This window comes from Balaenoptera physalus (assembly GCF_965194825.1).
Source record: "Balaenoptera physalus genome assembly, chromosome: 11".
NCBI lineage: Eukaryota > Metazoa > Chordata > Mammalia > Artiodactyla > Balaenopteridae > Balaenoptera > Balaenoptera physalus.
The window spans coordinates 103647377-103661018 of NC_138896.1; the positions used below are offsets into that span (position 1 = coordinate 103647377).

A 13642-nucleotide genomic window follows, 5' to 3' on the forward strand; every position below is an offset into this window, starting at 1 on the left:
TGCTAGAGTTTGCCTCACAAACTGTCCATTTGGTACTTGCGTGACTGATAGGCAACCCTTCTGAGTGATGACATAGACTTGTGTTTAATAGCATTTCTGTTTCAGAGTGGGGCTCTGGAGTCAGATCTGGGTTCCAATGCTGCCTCTGCTGTGTGATTTAAGGCGAATTATTTAACGTCTTGGAGGCTTATTTATCTCACCTGTGACATTTGAGGTTAACACTTTCCTACTGCTTCCAAAAAGGTTGCTTACAGTCTTGTCTTGAGGGCTGTTGCATAACTTGTTTTTTTCTGCAGTCGACTCAAACAATGAGACTTTATTTCTGAGGGGTTTTTTTGGGGGGGGGGGTGTTCTGCACTTCATTATTTTCCCCGTAATACTGCCCTGGCTTTCAAATCTACCCCCAAGGACCTTACCCTAGCTCCATCTGCCAGGTCCTGCAGATCTGATCAGGTCTCACCAGGACACTGGCTTCCTTTTAGTTCCCCAGGAAGGTTCTTACTCTCTCAGGGCTGTTGCTGAGACTTTCCTCTCCCTGGAATGCTATTCTTCCCCTGGCGAGCTCCTCAAAACCTTTGCATTCTGTAGGCTTCAGCTTAAATGTCACCTCTTCAGAGAGGACATCCTTGATTACCTTATATAAAGTGTGCCCCCTTCCTAGTTTCAGTTCATTGCTTGTTCATTGCCCTTATCATACCTACACCTGTTTTATTCCTTTGTTGCTCGCTTTTTGTTTGTTTCCCCTTCACTTGGCTGTAAGCTCCGTGAAATCAGGGACTATCTCTAGGTTGTTCTTCCGGTCCCCAGCACCTAGCTCACCACCTAGCATGTGGTCCCCTATGAATGCTGCGGAATAACTGAAGCCCCAGGAAGCGCTGGATAAAGAATCAGGACTCTGTTAGAAACTGGCGGACCAGTGCTCTGCGCTTCCAACTCCAGCGCCCTGTTCATTAAGGGTCTGGGGCAGGTGAGGCTCGGAGTTTGGCCTGCTGGAAGTAGTCCCGCCGAACCCTCCATCCGAGGCCTGATTGTGCCGGGTGAGTGGTTTCTAAGGCGACAAAAAACAGAGGGCGGGGCTTCAGAACGGAGGGCCCAGCTCGGGCACCGAAGGGCCTTCCCGCGAGACGCGGCTGCGCGCGCAGGGGAGGCGGGCTCTGGGGCCCTGGGAACGCGCGTGGGCGCGCGCGCGCGGCGAGGGGCGCAGGCAAGGCCCCGGCGCGGCGCTGCTCCTGAGGGCGGGGGAACTGGGGGCTACACCCCGTGGCTCCACCGCCTGGTACCGCCAGGACGGGGGTCCCGTGTGCAGCTGGCCGCGAAAGCTGCTGCCGCCCGAGCTCCGCACCAGTCCCCCCGCCCCATGGCCCTGCGCGGGCCACTCCGAGTTCCGGCTTCCAGAGGAGGCTCCAGCAGGCGGCCAACGCTGGGCCGGCAGCCCAGCCTCCGCGCGCCGCCTAGGCTGCGACCTCGAGTCCTCGGCCCACGGCAGCCACGCCCAGGGAGCCGCGGATCCCCGCCCCCCTGGGCCCTCGCCCACCCCGGCCCAGGAGGACGCCTCGCCGCAGGACGGTGAGGCCCCTTGCGGCCCGTCCCTCCTGGCCCGAGGCGGTTGGGGCCAGGACCAGAAGACTGGGGGCGGACGTGGGGATACGGAGAAGAGCTGTAGAGGATGAGCATCCGGATGAAGAGTGGAGAGAGAGGAGGGGTGCCTACCCCAGCCCCACTGCGCATCTTTCTGCAGGTTCTCTTGTCCTTTGGCGAGGATTCTCCAAGGCGTCTCAAAACATGGGCCGGCTCAGAAACGCCAAGATCCACGTGGAGAGAGCTATCAAGGTCGGAGGGAGCTTGGGGGTCTAGAAAGGGCCTGGAGAGTGGCTCATCCTGCCTCCCTGCACTATTTTCTCCCATCCTTAGAAAACATACAAGAAAAAAAATCCTTGATCCCACACCCATCTTCAAATACTTCCCCGTTTTTCAATACCCCGTTTACAGCCAGACTTCTTGGCAGAATTGTCTACTTTACCTGGGATTCACTCCTCAGCTCCCACCACTCTGGTTCCCTGCCCTTCCCCACTCCCATCGGGAACCACTCTAGTCAAGGTCACTGGTGACCTCCAAGGAGCCAGATCCAGCAGTCAGTCCCTTTTCTGTCCTGACCTTGGTTTGGCACCTTAGGCACCGACCCCCCACACATACCTTCCCTTTTGGTTGTCTGCACACTCCTAGTTCTCCTTTCTCCCTCCCTGGCAGCTACTTTTCAGTTGCCTTTGAAGACTTCTTGGGACACTCCTGGTTCCCTGGGTCCCTCTCCACACCTGTCTCCTTGGCCGTGAGTCCAGTCAGTGTGCTGTGCCCGCTCCATGCCCTTTCCAGCCCAGCCAGTCCTCTAACTGCACGCTCCAGAGATCCAACCCCCCACTTGACATCTCCGCCCAGGGAACATCAAAGCATTTCAGACCCATGCCCCAAACCATACTCTTGATTTTCCTGCCCAAACCTGTTCTCCTCCCTACTCTCTGGTCTTCTCCATCTCCCAGTTGTTCAAGCCAGAAATCTGATCTTTCTGTTCCCTCACGCACACATCTAATCCCATCAGCAAAACTAGTCTCTATTTCCAAAACGAATCTCAACGCTATTGCCTTGTTCCCATCTCCACTGTAAGAACCTGCAGAAAGCACAACAGCCTTCTGACTCGTCTCCCTGCTTCCATCCTTGTCCCCTCCATCTGTTTTCCGTACGACAGCAAGCCAGCAAGCCACACTTACAGCCTCCAACTATGTCACTCCCTCCCTTTGCTTTATTGCTTCACGCTACTCTTAATATAAAATTCAAGTTCGTTCCAAGGCCTGCAGGACCTTCCACAGTCTATTCCTACCTCTCAGGAGGTCTCCCCCTCATTTTCCACACTCCATTCACCCTGGCTTCCTTCCAGTTCCTGCCAACCTCTCCAGCCTCAAGACCTTTGCACATGCTTTTCCCTCTGCCTGAACTGCAATTTTCCCGGCTCTGCACATTCCTGGCTCCTTCTCAGACTCCCCTGACTGTGTTTCTCTGCGTCCCCATTAAGATCCAGTTTCTCGAGCTAGCCAGCCTGGATGTAAATTCCTGCTGTTTCACTTAACCACTGTGTGGCCAAGCTACTCAGTCTCTCTATGTCTCTGTTTCATAACCAGTTAAGTGGTGATAATAGTATCTATTAAAAATACTTATCATTGTTAGTAATGTATATAAGTGCTTAACACATAGTAGGTGCTCAATAAATATTAGCAAATAAATATAGTTACTCTTATGATGATTACTATGCAGATTATTTTTCTATTTATTTATAGCCTGTCTCTTCTACTGGAATAGAAATTTCCTGAAGGCAGAGACCATAGCTGTCTGGTTCACCCTTATATCCCCTGTGGCTGGCACTTAGGCTATACTTACTGAACAAGCATTCTTCTGTCACCTTGCAGCAGAAGAAGATTTTCATGATCCAAGGCCGCTACCCTGTGATCCGGTGCCTTTTGTGCCGGAGGGGCTGGGTGGAGAAGAAGATGGTCCATCACTTGGGTACCACACTGCCACCACCACACAAGGATCTGAATAGCTCAGTCATGGGTGACAGTGACACCACTGAGGACGGTGAGCAATCCCTCCCTTTCCCCAGACTTCCTGAGTCCCATCCCTTTGGTTCCCACTGTCCCAGGGTTGAGGCTGTGATATGGGCCTGTGGGATGGGGACAGGGGCCTTACCAGGCCTGGGCTCTGCATCCACAGAGGACGAAGATGAGGATGAGGCATTCCGGCCACCACAGCTGTTCGACTTCGATGATTTACTGGAATTTGATGACCTGCATGGGACGCATGCTCTGATGGTGAGGGCCCAGGGGGCTGGACAGGGGTCTGCTTCGTTTGAGGGAGAGCACTAGAGTCCAGCTGGGTGACCCCAGACAAGTCCTTTCCTTCTCTGGGCCTCAGTTTCCCTATCTGTGGTAAAAACTGATTGGTTCTCTAAAGCCTAGGTAGGCCAGCGGAGTGGTGAGGGACACAGACAAGGCTGGCCTGGGTTCAGAACTGTTTGCTAGGTTGTTATCAGAAGCCGGCACAACCTCCACGCCTGGTAATTCCCCCTTCCAAATAAAAACCCCATAGTTCATCTTCCCCCGTCCCCAGCAAGGGAAGGCTAGCAGGAAGGGCTTAAAACGTTTTGAAAGAGGCTGATATGATGTTGTGGAGGGTGTGTGTGCTGAGATGGGGACACCTGGCTTTCAATCTTTGCACCACCACTTACTGAGCTGAACTAGACCAAACTGCCGTTTTGGTCTGTCAGGCGAGGTTGAGGACTGCCACTTCCATATGGCCCAACCTTGTGAGCCCATGGAGAAGTCCCTGTGTCTCAGTTCCCTCATCTGTGAAATGGGGATAATGGTAGCACCTACCTCATAGGGTCATGGTGAGGATTAAATGAGTTGACATGGCAAGCTTAGAACAGGGCCTGGCACATAGTGTTAGAGGTTATCAATAATCCTACCTCCCAGAGTTGCAGGAAGGACGGAGAGAGGTGGAGCCCACGAGAGAGCCTTTGTCACATGCTGTGTGCCCATCAGCTTGGAGTCACAGTCATGCCATTGAGCAAGTCACTAATGGCCAAGAGCCAGAACAAGGTGTGGTGTTCAGTTGTGGGGCTTAGTCACTGCCTAGGGGCACCTGGCCAAAGGAGCTGCGAGCCCACCTGCTCTCCGCTCACCCAGTGTGTGCCCCGGAGGAAGAGATGTCTTTCCTTAACGTACACAAAGATGGCGTGTGGGCTAGAGGCCCCCTTGGTAGCATCCTCTCCTTCCATTCACCCACCTTGCTCAGCAGGGCGGGGAGAAGCCTCCTCGGGCCTTGTGCTGCCCACATTAGCCTCCCCTGTCCCCTCCCCTCCCCACAGTCGCGCATGGTTCGGAACGAGATCCCCTACTTCATCTGGACCACTCGGCGGGACGTGCTGGACTGTCGCTTCCTCTCCAAGGATCAAATGATAAACCACTATGCCCGGGCGGGCTCCTTTACCACAAAGGTGGGCTCTCCAGGGCGCGGGCATGGCAGCTTCTAACCACCCCCCGTCCTTGGGCCGGCAACCCCTACTCCCTGTTCTCCTCGTCAGTAAGAGTTCTCAGGAGATGGGGAGGTATATGACTCAGTGGGATTCGGACACTCCTGGGTTCAAATCCAACGCCTGCAGCATGTCTGGCACATGTAGACATGGTGCCTAAAATAGACTCCAGGATCCAAATGGGATCTGGAGACAGAACAAACACCATGTCTGGTGATCGTGAGCAGGAGGACCCTTTTCTCCAAGCAGAGCATATCTGGCTGATGGATCCATTATATCTTAGCTGGGTTTATTAACAAGTGACTTCACCTCTCTGAGCCTCAGGTCCCTCATCTTTTTTTTTTTTTAATTTATTTGTTTTTGGCTGCGTTGGGTCTTCGTTGCTGTGCGTGGGCTTTCTCTAGTTGCGGCGAGCGGGGCCTACTCTTCGTTGTGGTGCGCGGGCTTCTCATTGCGGTGGCTTCTCTCATTGTGGAGCACAGGCTCTAGGCGCGCGGGCTTCAGTAGTTGTGGCACGCGGGCTTCAGTAGTTGTGGCTCGCGGGCTCTAGAGCGCAGGCTCAGTAGTCGTGGCGCACGGGCTTAGTTGCTCCACGGCATGTGGGATCTTCCCGGACCAGGGATTGAACCCATGTCCCCTGCATTGGTAGGCGGATTCTTAACCACTGCGCCACCAGGGAAGCCCAGGTTCCTAATCTTTAATGAGAATACCAGTAAGACCTATCTTCTGGGGTTATGGCAAGAATGATAGGCTTTATAACTGAGACCTGCTAGTATATTATTAGTGTGGACCGGGAGGATTCCTAGAGAAGGCAGGTATTTAAGGGTGTGAAAGAGTGGATAGGAAGGATGTGGGGCATACTCGGCGGAGGAACCACATGGGCAACACGGGGAGGTGGACATGAGCGGATCAAGCCTAGCAAGTGGGGCAGAGGCTCTGAGCACGTCCAAGCAGGGTCCCCTTGAGCTGTCTGGGTGTGTGCCAAGTGTGGGGGCCCTTGGAGGCCCTCTGGGCCAGTCCCACCCTGCCCCCTCAGCGGCTAACTCCATAGGTGGGTCTATGTCTCAATCTCCGGAATTTGCCGTGGTTTGACGAGGCCGATGCTGACTCCTTCTTCCCGCGCTGCTACCGCCTGGGGGCTGAGGATGACAAAAAGGCCTTCATAGGTAAGGAGATGCCAGCCCCATGCCTGGACCCTCAAGCCGAAGGATGAGAGCTAAAGCCCTGGCTGGTTTTGGAGAGCAAAGGGCCTCTCTCCTCATGCCCTCATCTACCCCAGCAGATTTCCTTCTCCATCCCCAATCCTTATCTTTCCCTAATGTGCCTCCCTTAATGAGCCTCCTACCTTGGTCAACCCAGACCTCCAGAAGAGCTGATGTAGCTTATCTTATTTTCTAGAGCAGGTTCTAGAAGTTGGTCGTTTGGTTGAGTTTGGAATCCAGAATAAGTTCCAACCTTGTGTCAGATTCCACTGGCTAGACTGGGTTCCAAATCTAGAAAAGGCTCTAGACTTTGGGATTCTCAGGCAGAATAGGCTCCAACTCCAGCACATGCTCTAAATTCAGGTCAGAATTTGGATCCAGATTAGATGCTAGGTTTAAATTAGTCTCCAAATCTGATATAGATTTTGGGCCAAGGTCTGATTCTCAGGCTAGATAAGTATCAGAAGTGGATCAGGACATTGTAAATCAACTATACATCAATTAAAAAATAAAATTTAAAAAAAATCACCAAAAAAAAAAAAAGTGGATCAGGAACAGAAGAGAGAAATCAGACAGCAGATCCAGGCATGATTCTGAAGGTAGAATATGAGCCAAGTCAGGTGAGGTTCTGGGTCTGTTTTTACAGTTGAAACAGAAGCCAGGTTCTAATCCGGGTTCTAGAGTCAGAAACAGTAGTCAGGTTCCGGATCCAAAATGGGGCAGGTCATGACCAGGTTCCGGAACCAGAACAGGCCTGGAGCCTAGAGGCTGAGCAGGGTATCCCCTGCCCCGGGAGCAGAGGACTTCTGGCTGACAGCTGCCCGCAACGTTCTCAAGCTGGTGGTAAAGTCAGAATGGAAGTCATACTCTATCCAAGCAGAAGAGGAAGAGGCTCCAGGTAAGTACTGTGGTTACCTCCACCCCCCCAGTTGTTTATCCTCCCAGCCAGCCACACATCCATCCACCTGTTCATCTGCGCATCTGTCTTTGTATTTTTCTCATCCGTCTGCCCATCCACCACCCCTTCCTACCAACCCATCCGTACATTTACCCACCCATCTGTCCACCATTTGTCCATCCATTTGCCTACCTACTCACCCACCCAACTCACATGCACCTACCCATTCATCCATCCATTCATCTTCCCCCCCCACTGTCGTTCTGTTCATTCACCTACTTCTCTCAGCTCCTCACTCCCTATCCATCTAGCCACTCCACCTTCCTGCCTATCTACCTACCTGTCCTTGTCTCCCCATCCATTTACCTCTTTTCCACCCAGCCATCCACCACCTATCTGTCCTCCGGCCCATCCACTCATCATTTTTCTGTCCCAACCACCTACCCAAGTGTCTTCCTATACATTTGTTAATTGACCCACTGCCTCATTCAGCCCTCCCATGGGCCTGGACAGACTAGGAGGATGTGGTCCATCCCTACCCTGTGGGGAGCTCAGGTCTGTGAGGAGAGGAAGCTGTGAAACCTTGTAGTTTCACGTGGTCTGAGGACTTCTTGTGCCTTGTGAAGGGACACAGAGAGTCCCTCACTGCCTGCTGGCTCAACCCATTGCTTGCCTTTTCCCTCTCTGGACTTAGCTTCTACCTCACAGCCTCCATCCTGTAACCCAGGGTCTCATCAGCCAGGGATTCGAAGAAGTGAGGGGCAGCTCTACTGGGAGGAGGAAAATCCCTGGCTCCTCCAGAGGCTGACTGCCCAATTGCTGTTTCTTGGGTGTGCCAGGTGCAAAGAAGACTGTCATGTGTCAGGAGCAGGGGCACAAGGGCCTCAGGTGTGTCAGAACTCCCAAGCACAGAGAGGCTGCAGGTGTGTGCTGGGGTTATAGGTGCTGAGATGCTTCGGGGACACTTAAGGTGGAGCCTCAAATGAGTGATAGGTCCTGGGACATTGGGGGCCAAGGGTGAGCACTGGGGCCGCAGGTGGATTTAGAACAAAAGCCCCAGGTGAGTGGTAGGTCCCAGGGCAGTAGGGGATGCAAGTGTGTGCTGGGCCTCAGGTGTATTTAGGGTGAAGTCGCAGGTAAGTGACAGGCCTTGGGGCAGTGGGGGTCATGGCATATGGGATAGTGACAGCCCCCTCCTGTCTCTACAGGAGACAAGCAGCCCAAGAAACAGGAGAAAAAGCCAGTGACGGTGTCGCCAGAGTTTGTGGAGGAGGCTCTGTGCGCCTGCGAGGAGCACCTTAACAACCTGGCCCACGTGGACATTGACAAGGACATGGAGGCTCCGCTCTACCTGAGCCCTGAGGGCTGGTCCCTCTTCCTCCAGCGCTACTATCAAGTGGTCCAGTGAGTACCTCTGCAGCCCTGGCCACGGGGCATGGCAGGTGCCCCTTGCTCTTGGGCAGCTTCCATGTTCTGAGCTGATGCTCAGGGACAGACCGTCTCTGTCGAGTGCTGCCCCCATCTCTCTCCAAGCCTCCCCGTTTCGTTCACCCTACTGTTCTCCTTCTTCAGAACCCTCAAGAGCTCCCACTGCCTTCATAATAGGATCCAAACCACTCTTCCCAGATCTTGACATAGCATCGTGACTAAGATCATGGCTGTGCTGTCAGATAGACCTGAGTCTGCCTTTGCCGCTTCCAAGCTCTGTGACCTTGGGAACATCACTAATCTTTCTGAGCTTTGCTTTTCTCAAATGTAAAATTGGTTTAAAAATAATGTCTGCCTGAAAGGTAGGATTAGACAGGATAATTTGTATGATGTTCTCAGCACTGACTCGTAGAATTCACTCACAAAGTAAGTCTCTATTAAGTCATTTAGATTTTATGCTGCAGGCCAACGTTTCCCAAAGTGTATTACACAGGATGCTAGTACTACAGGCTGTAAATAGAGTTTATGAAAAAAGGGCTTTTGTGGTCCATCACATTTGGAAAACATTGGGTTAAACAAAGTTAGCTAAAATAGGTTTCCTTGATGCAGGACTTTTCAGAACCTACTGGTGGTATAAACCTCCAAGAGAGACAGAGTGTGCAGTATATCCTGTACTTAACGTGACCCCAGCCCCCCGCCCCAAGCATCCTGAGTGGTTGCGTTTGCAGAACACACTCCGGGGAAAGGTTCTTGAGCAGAGCAAAGGAGTATTGAGATGGACCTGGAGCTGTTGTAGGGAGACTCCGTTCAACAGAGTGTGTGGGAGAGACTGGACGGAGGAGGGCCCTGAAGGCAGGCGCACACTCAGCATTTACCAAGCCCCTCCTATGTGCCAGGAGTTGTGCCAGGCTCCAGAAATGAAACGAAGTCCCTGCCCTCAGGGGCACACAGCAGTAAGCTGGAGGGAGTGCCAAGGGCCTCAGCTGGCATGATGTTAGAATAGAAAGGAACAGACAGATATAATGATTGATGGGGAGACTGAAGAACTAATAAATGAACTCTGGACGAATGACTTACCAAGCAAACCCACATCATTGATGAATAATTCATTTGTATCTTTTTTTAAACATCAGGAAACAAAAACTAGATGACCCCATACTTTCCCCTCACCTGCCAGAAAACATGAAGCCACCCTTCTTAAATTAAGAATTATCAGGACTGAGTTAGAACAGTAGGTGGAAAGAATGTCACTCCTCTGCATTTCTCGATGTGGGGTAAGTTGGGGGCTGGAGGAACCTCTCAAAAGTCAGGATTACATAAAATATTACATCATATAACATTGCCTTGAATTGTTCAGTACAGATCATTAGCTTTTATTAATCTATTCAGTATTTACTGCTGCTTCTCAACTTTTTAAAAAAACAAATCCATGACGCACCAGCCAGGCTTTTTTTTTTTTCCCCCTGCTCCCCCCACCAACCAGGCTTTTATCAAGGTTCACTTTCCACAGAAACACTTTTTTTTTGTTGTTAAATATAAAATCATATTGTCATGTTGAATATACTTTTTCAAGTTGCACGTGCCCCTGCCACCACCATGTGACACTTTCCTGGGCCAAATCACAGATTTGCTCAGCAGATTCTTTATGCCATGACCACAGAAAAGTTTCCAGCAAACCTTGTGGAAATAGAAGAGCCAGGACTTACGTGTGAATAAGAGGCCTTGCCAAGCTCCCTCCATCTGACTGTCCCCGTTCCTGGCACTGCCCAGCTGCTGCTGCTGTTCCTGCTTTAGCAACAGAGAGATAAGTCCTCTGTGGCTGGAGACATTCAAGAGGCTAAGATGTTAAAGAGATGTTACCGTCTAGTGGAGGCTTCCTTTGTATTCATTCAGAAGAAAACAAATGGGAGAGTTTGGATGAGGCTACCATCTGGGGTATTTTGTGACTTGGTTTAGCTGAGGACATTTTGTGTCCTGTAGGGAACAGGTCCCTCTTTGTCCATGAACCCTTGTCAGTACAGCCCAGTTGCTGAGGCCAGCTCCTGCCAGAGGACTTACTTATCCAACCAGGCATTCAGTTAACAGACTTTCAGGGAGCGCCTAATAAGTGCCGGGTACTGCTTGGGGTTGGGACTACAACAGAGAATAACAACTACAAAAAATGTTCCTGCTCTCATAAAGCTTGCGTTCCAGTGAGCGGAGACAGGCAATAACCAAATCAGTCTGGGTGTCAGGTGGTAAGTGATGGGAAGAGAAATAAATCAAGGAGATGTGTGATACCGATGTGCTAGAAAAGAATTAGACTAGGAAGGGGCCCACCTATCAACCAGTGTTAGGTTCTGATTAGGAGGGGAATGAACCCCCAAAAGCACCTGTGGATGGAAGAATCAGGAAGAGTGGAGTTTGCATCCTGCCACTTAACTCAGTGTGTGGCCTTGGGCAAATCCCTTAACTCTCCAACCTTCAGTTTATACTTCTCTAAAATGGGACCAGTAACATTTCCCTGGAGATGGATTAGTGATAATATAGGTAAAGCCCTTGGCACAGTGCCTGGCACATAGTGGTGCCTCATCATTTGATGCTGGTATGATTAAATTCTATCAAAGGCAGTTTTAATGTAATAGAAAGGGAGGTGGCAGAAGGTGGAGTGTTGGAGTGAGGGGGTTGCAGCAGGTAGAATGTCCCCATCCTCTCCCATTCCAGCAGTCTGGGTGGTGCCCTGGGCAGGGTGGATTTGGGGGACACCCTGAGCGTGGGGCTGGAGGTTTGGGAGAGACCTATCTGGATCTCTAGGGGAAGGGCGTGACCAAAGCTGGTTGGACCATGGCCAGGGGGCTTTTGTCTCCCCTTGCCTTGTTCACCAGGATGCCCCCAGGCCCAGCCCTGCCCAAGTCCCATCATCTCCCCACAGCGAGGGGGCAGAACTCAGGTACCTCGACACTCAGGTCCAGCGCTGTGAGGACCTCCTGCAGCAGCTGCGGGCCGTGGTGCCCCAGATGGACATGGAAGGAGATCGCAACATCTGGATCGTGAAGCCGGGAGCCAAGTCCCGTGGACGAGGTGTGGCTCAGCCCCTGCTTCCTGTACCAGCACCCTACACCCTCCCCAGCTAGAGGCCAGGGAAGTTAAATAGTACAGGTTCTGTTGGAGCCAAACTACCTAGGTTCGAATCCCAGCTCTGCTACTTATATGCTGTGTGACCTTGAGCAAGTTACATCACTTCTCTGAACCTCAGTTCCCTCATCTGTTGAGGATTAAACGAGGTAGTACATCTACCACTCAGCATGGTGCCTGGCACAGTAGCCACCCCGTCAATGCTGGCTGCTGTGATGATGATGCCAGCACCTCCTCTCCTGCCCTGTGGGTTTAGGTTAATGCTTTAGGCAGGTCTGGTGATACTCACATGCAGTTGCTTGTCATCGAAGGGCTCTCATATTTGACCAGTGCATCCTTGTGAGGGTATAGTACAGGGGTTAAAGGTATGGATGCTGGGAGCGAGACTTCCTGGATCCAAACCCCAGCTCTGCCTCCTAATATCCGTAAGACCTGGGGCAGGTTAGTTAACCTCTTCCGTGCCTCATTTTCATCATTGTTAAGATGAAGCCAATAATGCCTACCTGAGAGGATTACATGAGAATCATATATGGAAAGTGCTTGGATTCTGTGCTTTTACAGAGTACCTGCTATGTAATAACAGCCATTATTCTCAGCTATTATTCTGACTGCTCAGCATGAATGGAATTTGAACAGGGCAGCCAGCAAGCTGGGATGGTGCATTAGCCCAGCCTTTAAAAGATGGTTAAGGACTTCCGAGATGTAAAAAACAGACTTCTGGCAGCAGATCGCTCCATGTACTGCCTGCCCTTGGGTGAATTTGTTCATGTCCAAGTGAAGCTGTCGCAGCTCCACACACTATGGGACACTCCTGTTGGGATGCCTTTTCAAAACCAGCATCATAGTCTTTTCTTTTTCTACCTTGGAAATAGTTTTGTTGGTTTTCTCCAAGTATGAACATACGTATTTGTTATTTTTTAAAAAAAGATCAGACAGTACAGAAAAGTAGAAGGAAGCAAAGGCACCCTTGATTTCACTGAGGTAACTACAATTCACCTTGTGATGTGTTTCTTTCTATACTTTCTTCTATGCATGTGGAGAGTGTGTGCATGTTTTATTTTATTTTAAATAAGAGCATACTATTTGGTAGCTTCCTTTTTTCATTTATTATATCTTTCCATATCAGTGAGTATTACTCATTTATTTTTTGCACCTTTCTTTTTTCTTAACAGTAGATCTTGCAGATCACTCCATTGCAGTACATCTAGATCTGCTTTTCTTCCCTGCTTGTTTTTAGCTTATTATTATAGACACTTTTCAAACATACACAAAAGCAGAGAGAATAATACAGTGAATCCCAAAGTATTTCAACATTTTCTCTCCATTTTTAGAAAAACTTAATTGAGATATGTATACAATATACTTCATTGAAAAGGGTATGCATTGTGAATATACAACTCAGTGAATTGTCACATCGTGAACACACTCGTGGAAACAGCACCCAGATCATGAAATACAACACTATCTGCACCCGAGAGGGCCCCCTCCCATGCCATCTCCAGGTCTCTACCTCCCCGCAATGGGAACCCCTATTCTGACTTACAATACCATAGATTAGTGTTGCCTGTTTTTGAATTTTATATAAAAGTACAGTATGTGCTTTCTTACCTCATTCTGTTTTACAGCTGCATAGTCTAATCTTGTTTAGATGTACTCTCATGGTCTTACCTAATCCTTTTCTGATGGATATTTAGATGGCCACCTTTTTTTTTTTCTTTTATTTGATTATTAATTGATGAACTGCTATTACAAGCAACACTGTGATGAATATCCTGTGCAGATATCTTAGTAGCCTTTCCATGTATTTCCTTAGGATAAATTCCTAAAAGTGAAATTGCTGGGTCAGAGGTCACGAACAGCCTCAATCTTTGGCTATACAAGGCGTCATGTTATTGGGGATCTTAGTGATCATTCTGGCTA

The 13642-nt window shown here is 50.3% G+C and overlaps 1 protein-coding gene across 7 annotated transcripts in view; it reads left to right on the top strand.

Moving 5' to 3' along the window:
• The first annotated feature begins 1122 nt into the window (after positions 1–1122).
• The window catches only part of TTLL3 (tubulin tyrosine ligase like 3), a 30593-nt gene continuing 18073 nt past the window's right edge, over positions 1123–13642 (top strand). For 3 of the 7 annotated variants that reach the window (XM_082415657.1, XM_082415661.1, XM_082415662.1), the window contains exons 1-10: positions 1438–1566; positions 1739–1830; positions 3456–3624; positions 3760–3857; positions 4916–5044; positions 6132–6246; positions 7082–7180; positions 8020–8103; positions 8389–8584; positions 11520–11668. In XM_082415657.1, the coding sequence (XP_082271783.1) occupies positions 1783–1830; positions 3456–3624; positions 3760–3857; positions 4916–5044; positions 6132–6246; positions 7082–7180; positions 8020–8103; positions 8389–8584; positions 11520–11668 (1087 nt within the window). In that variant the 5' untranslated portion in view covers positions 1438–1566; positions 1739–1782. Of the gene's footprint in view, positions 1567–1738; positions 1831–3455; positions 3625–3759; positions 3858–4915; positions 5045–6131; positions 6247–6297; positions 7181–7907; positions 8104–8388; positions 8585–11519; positions 11669–13642 lie in introns of those variants that run through there. The other 4 variants (XM_082415658.1, XM_082415660.1, XM_082415659.1 and 1 more) reach the window with 4 other exon arrangements.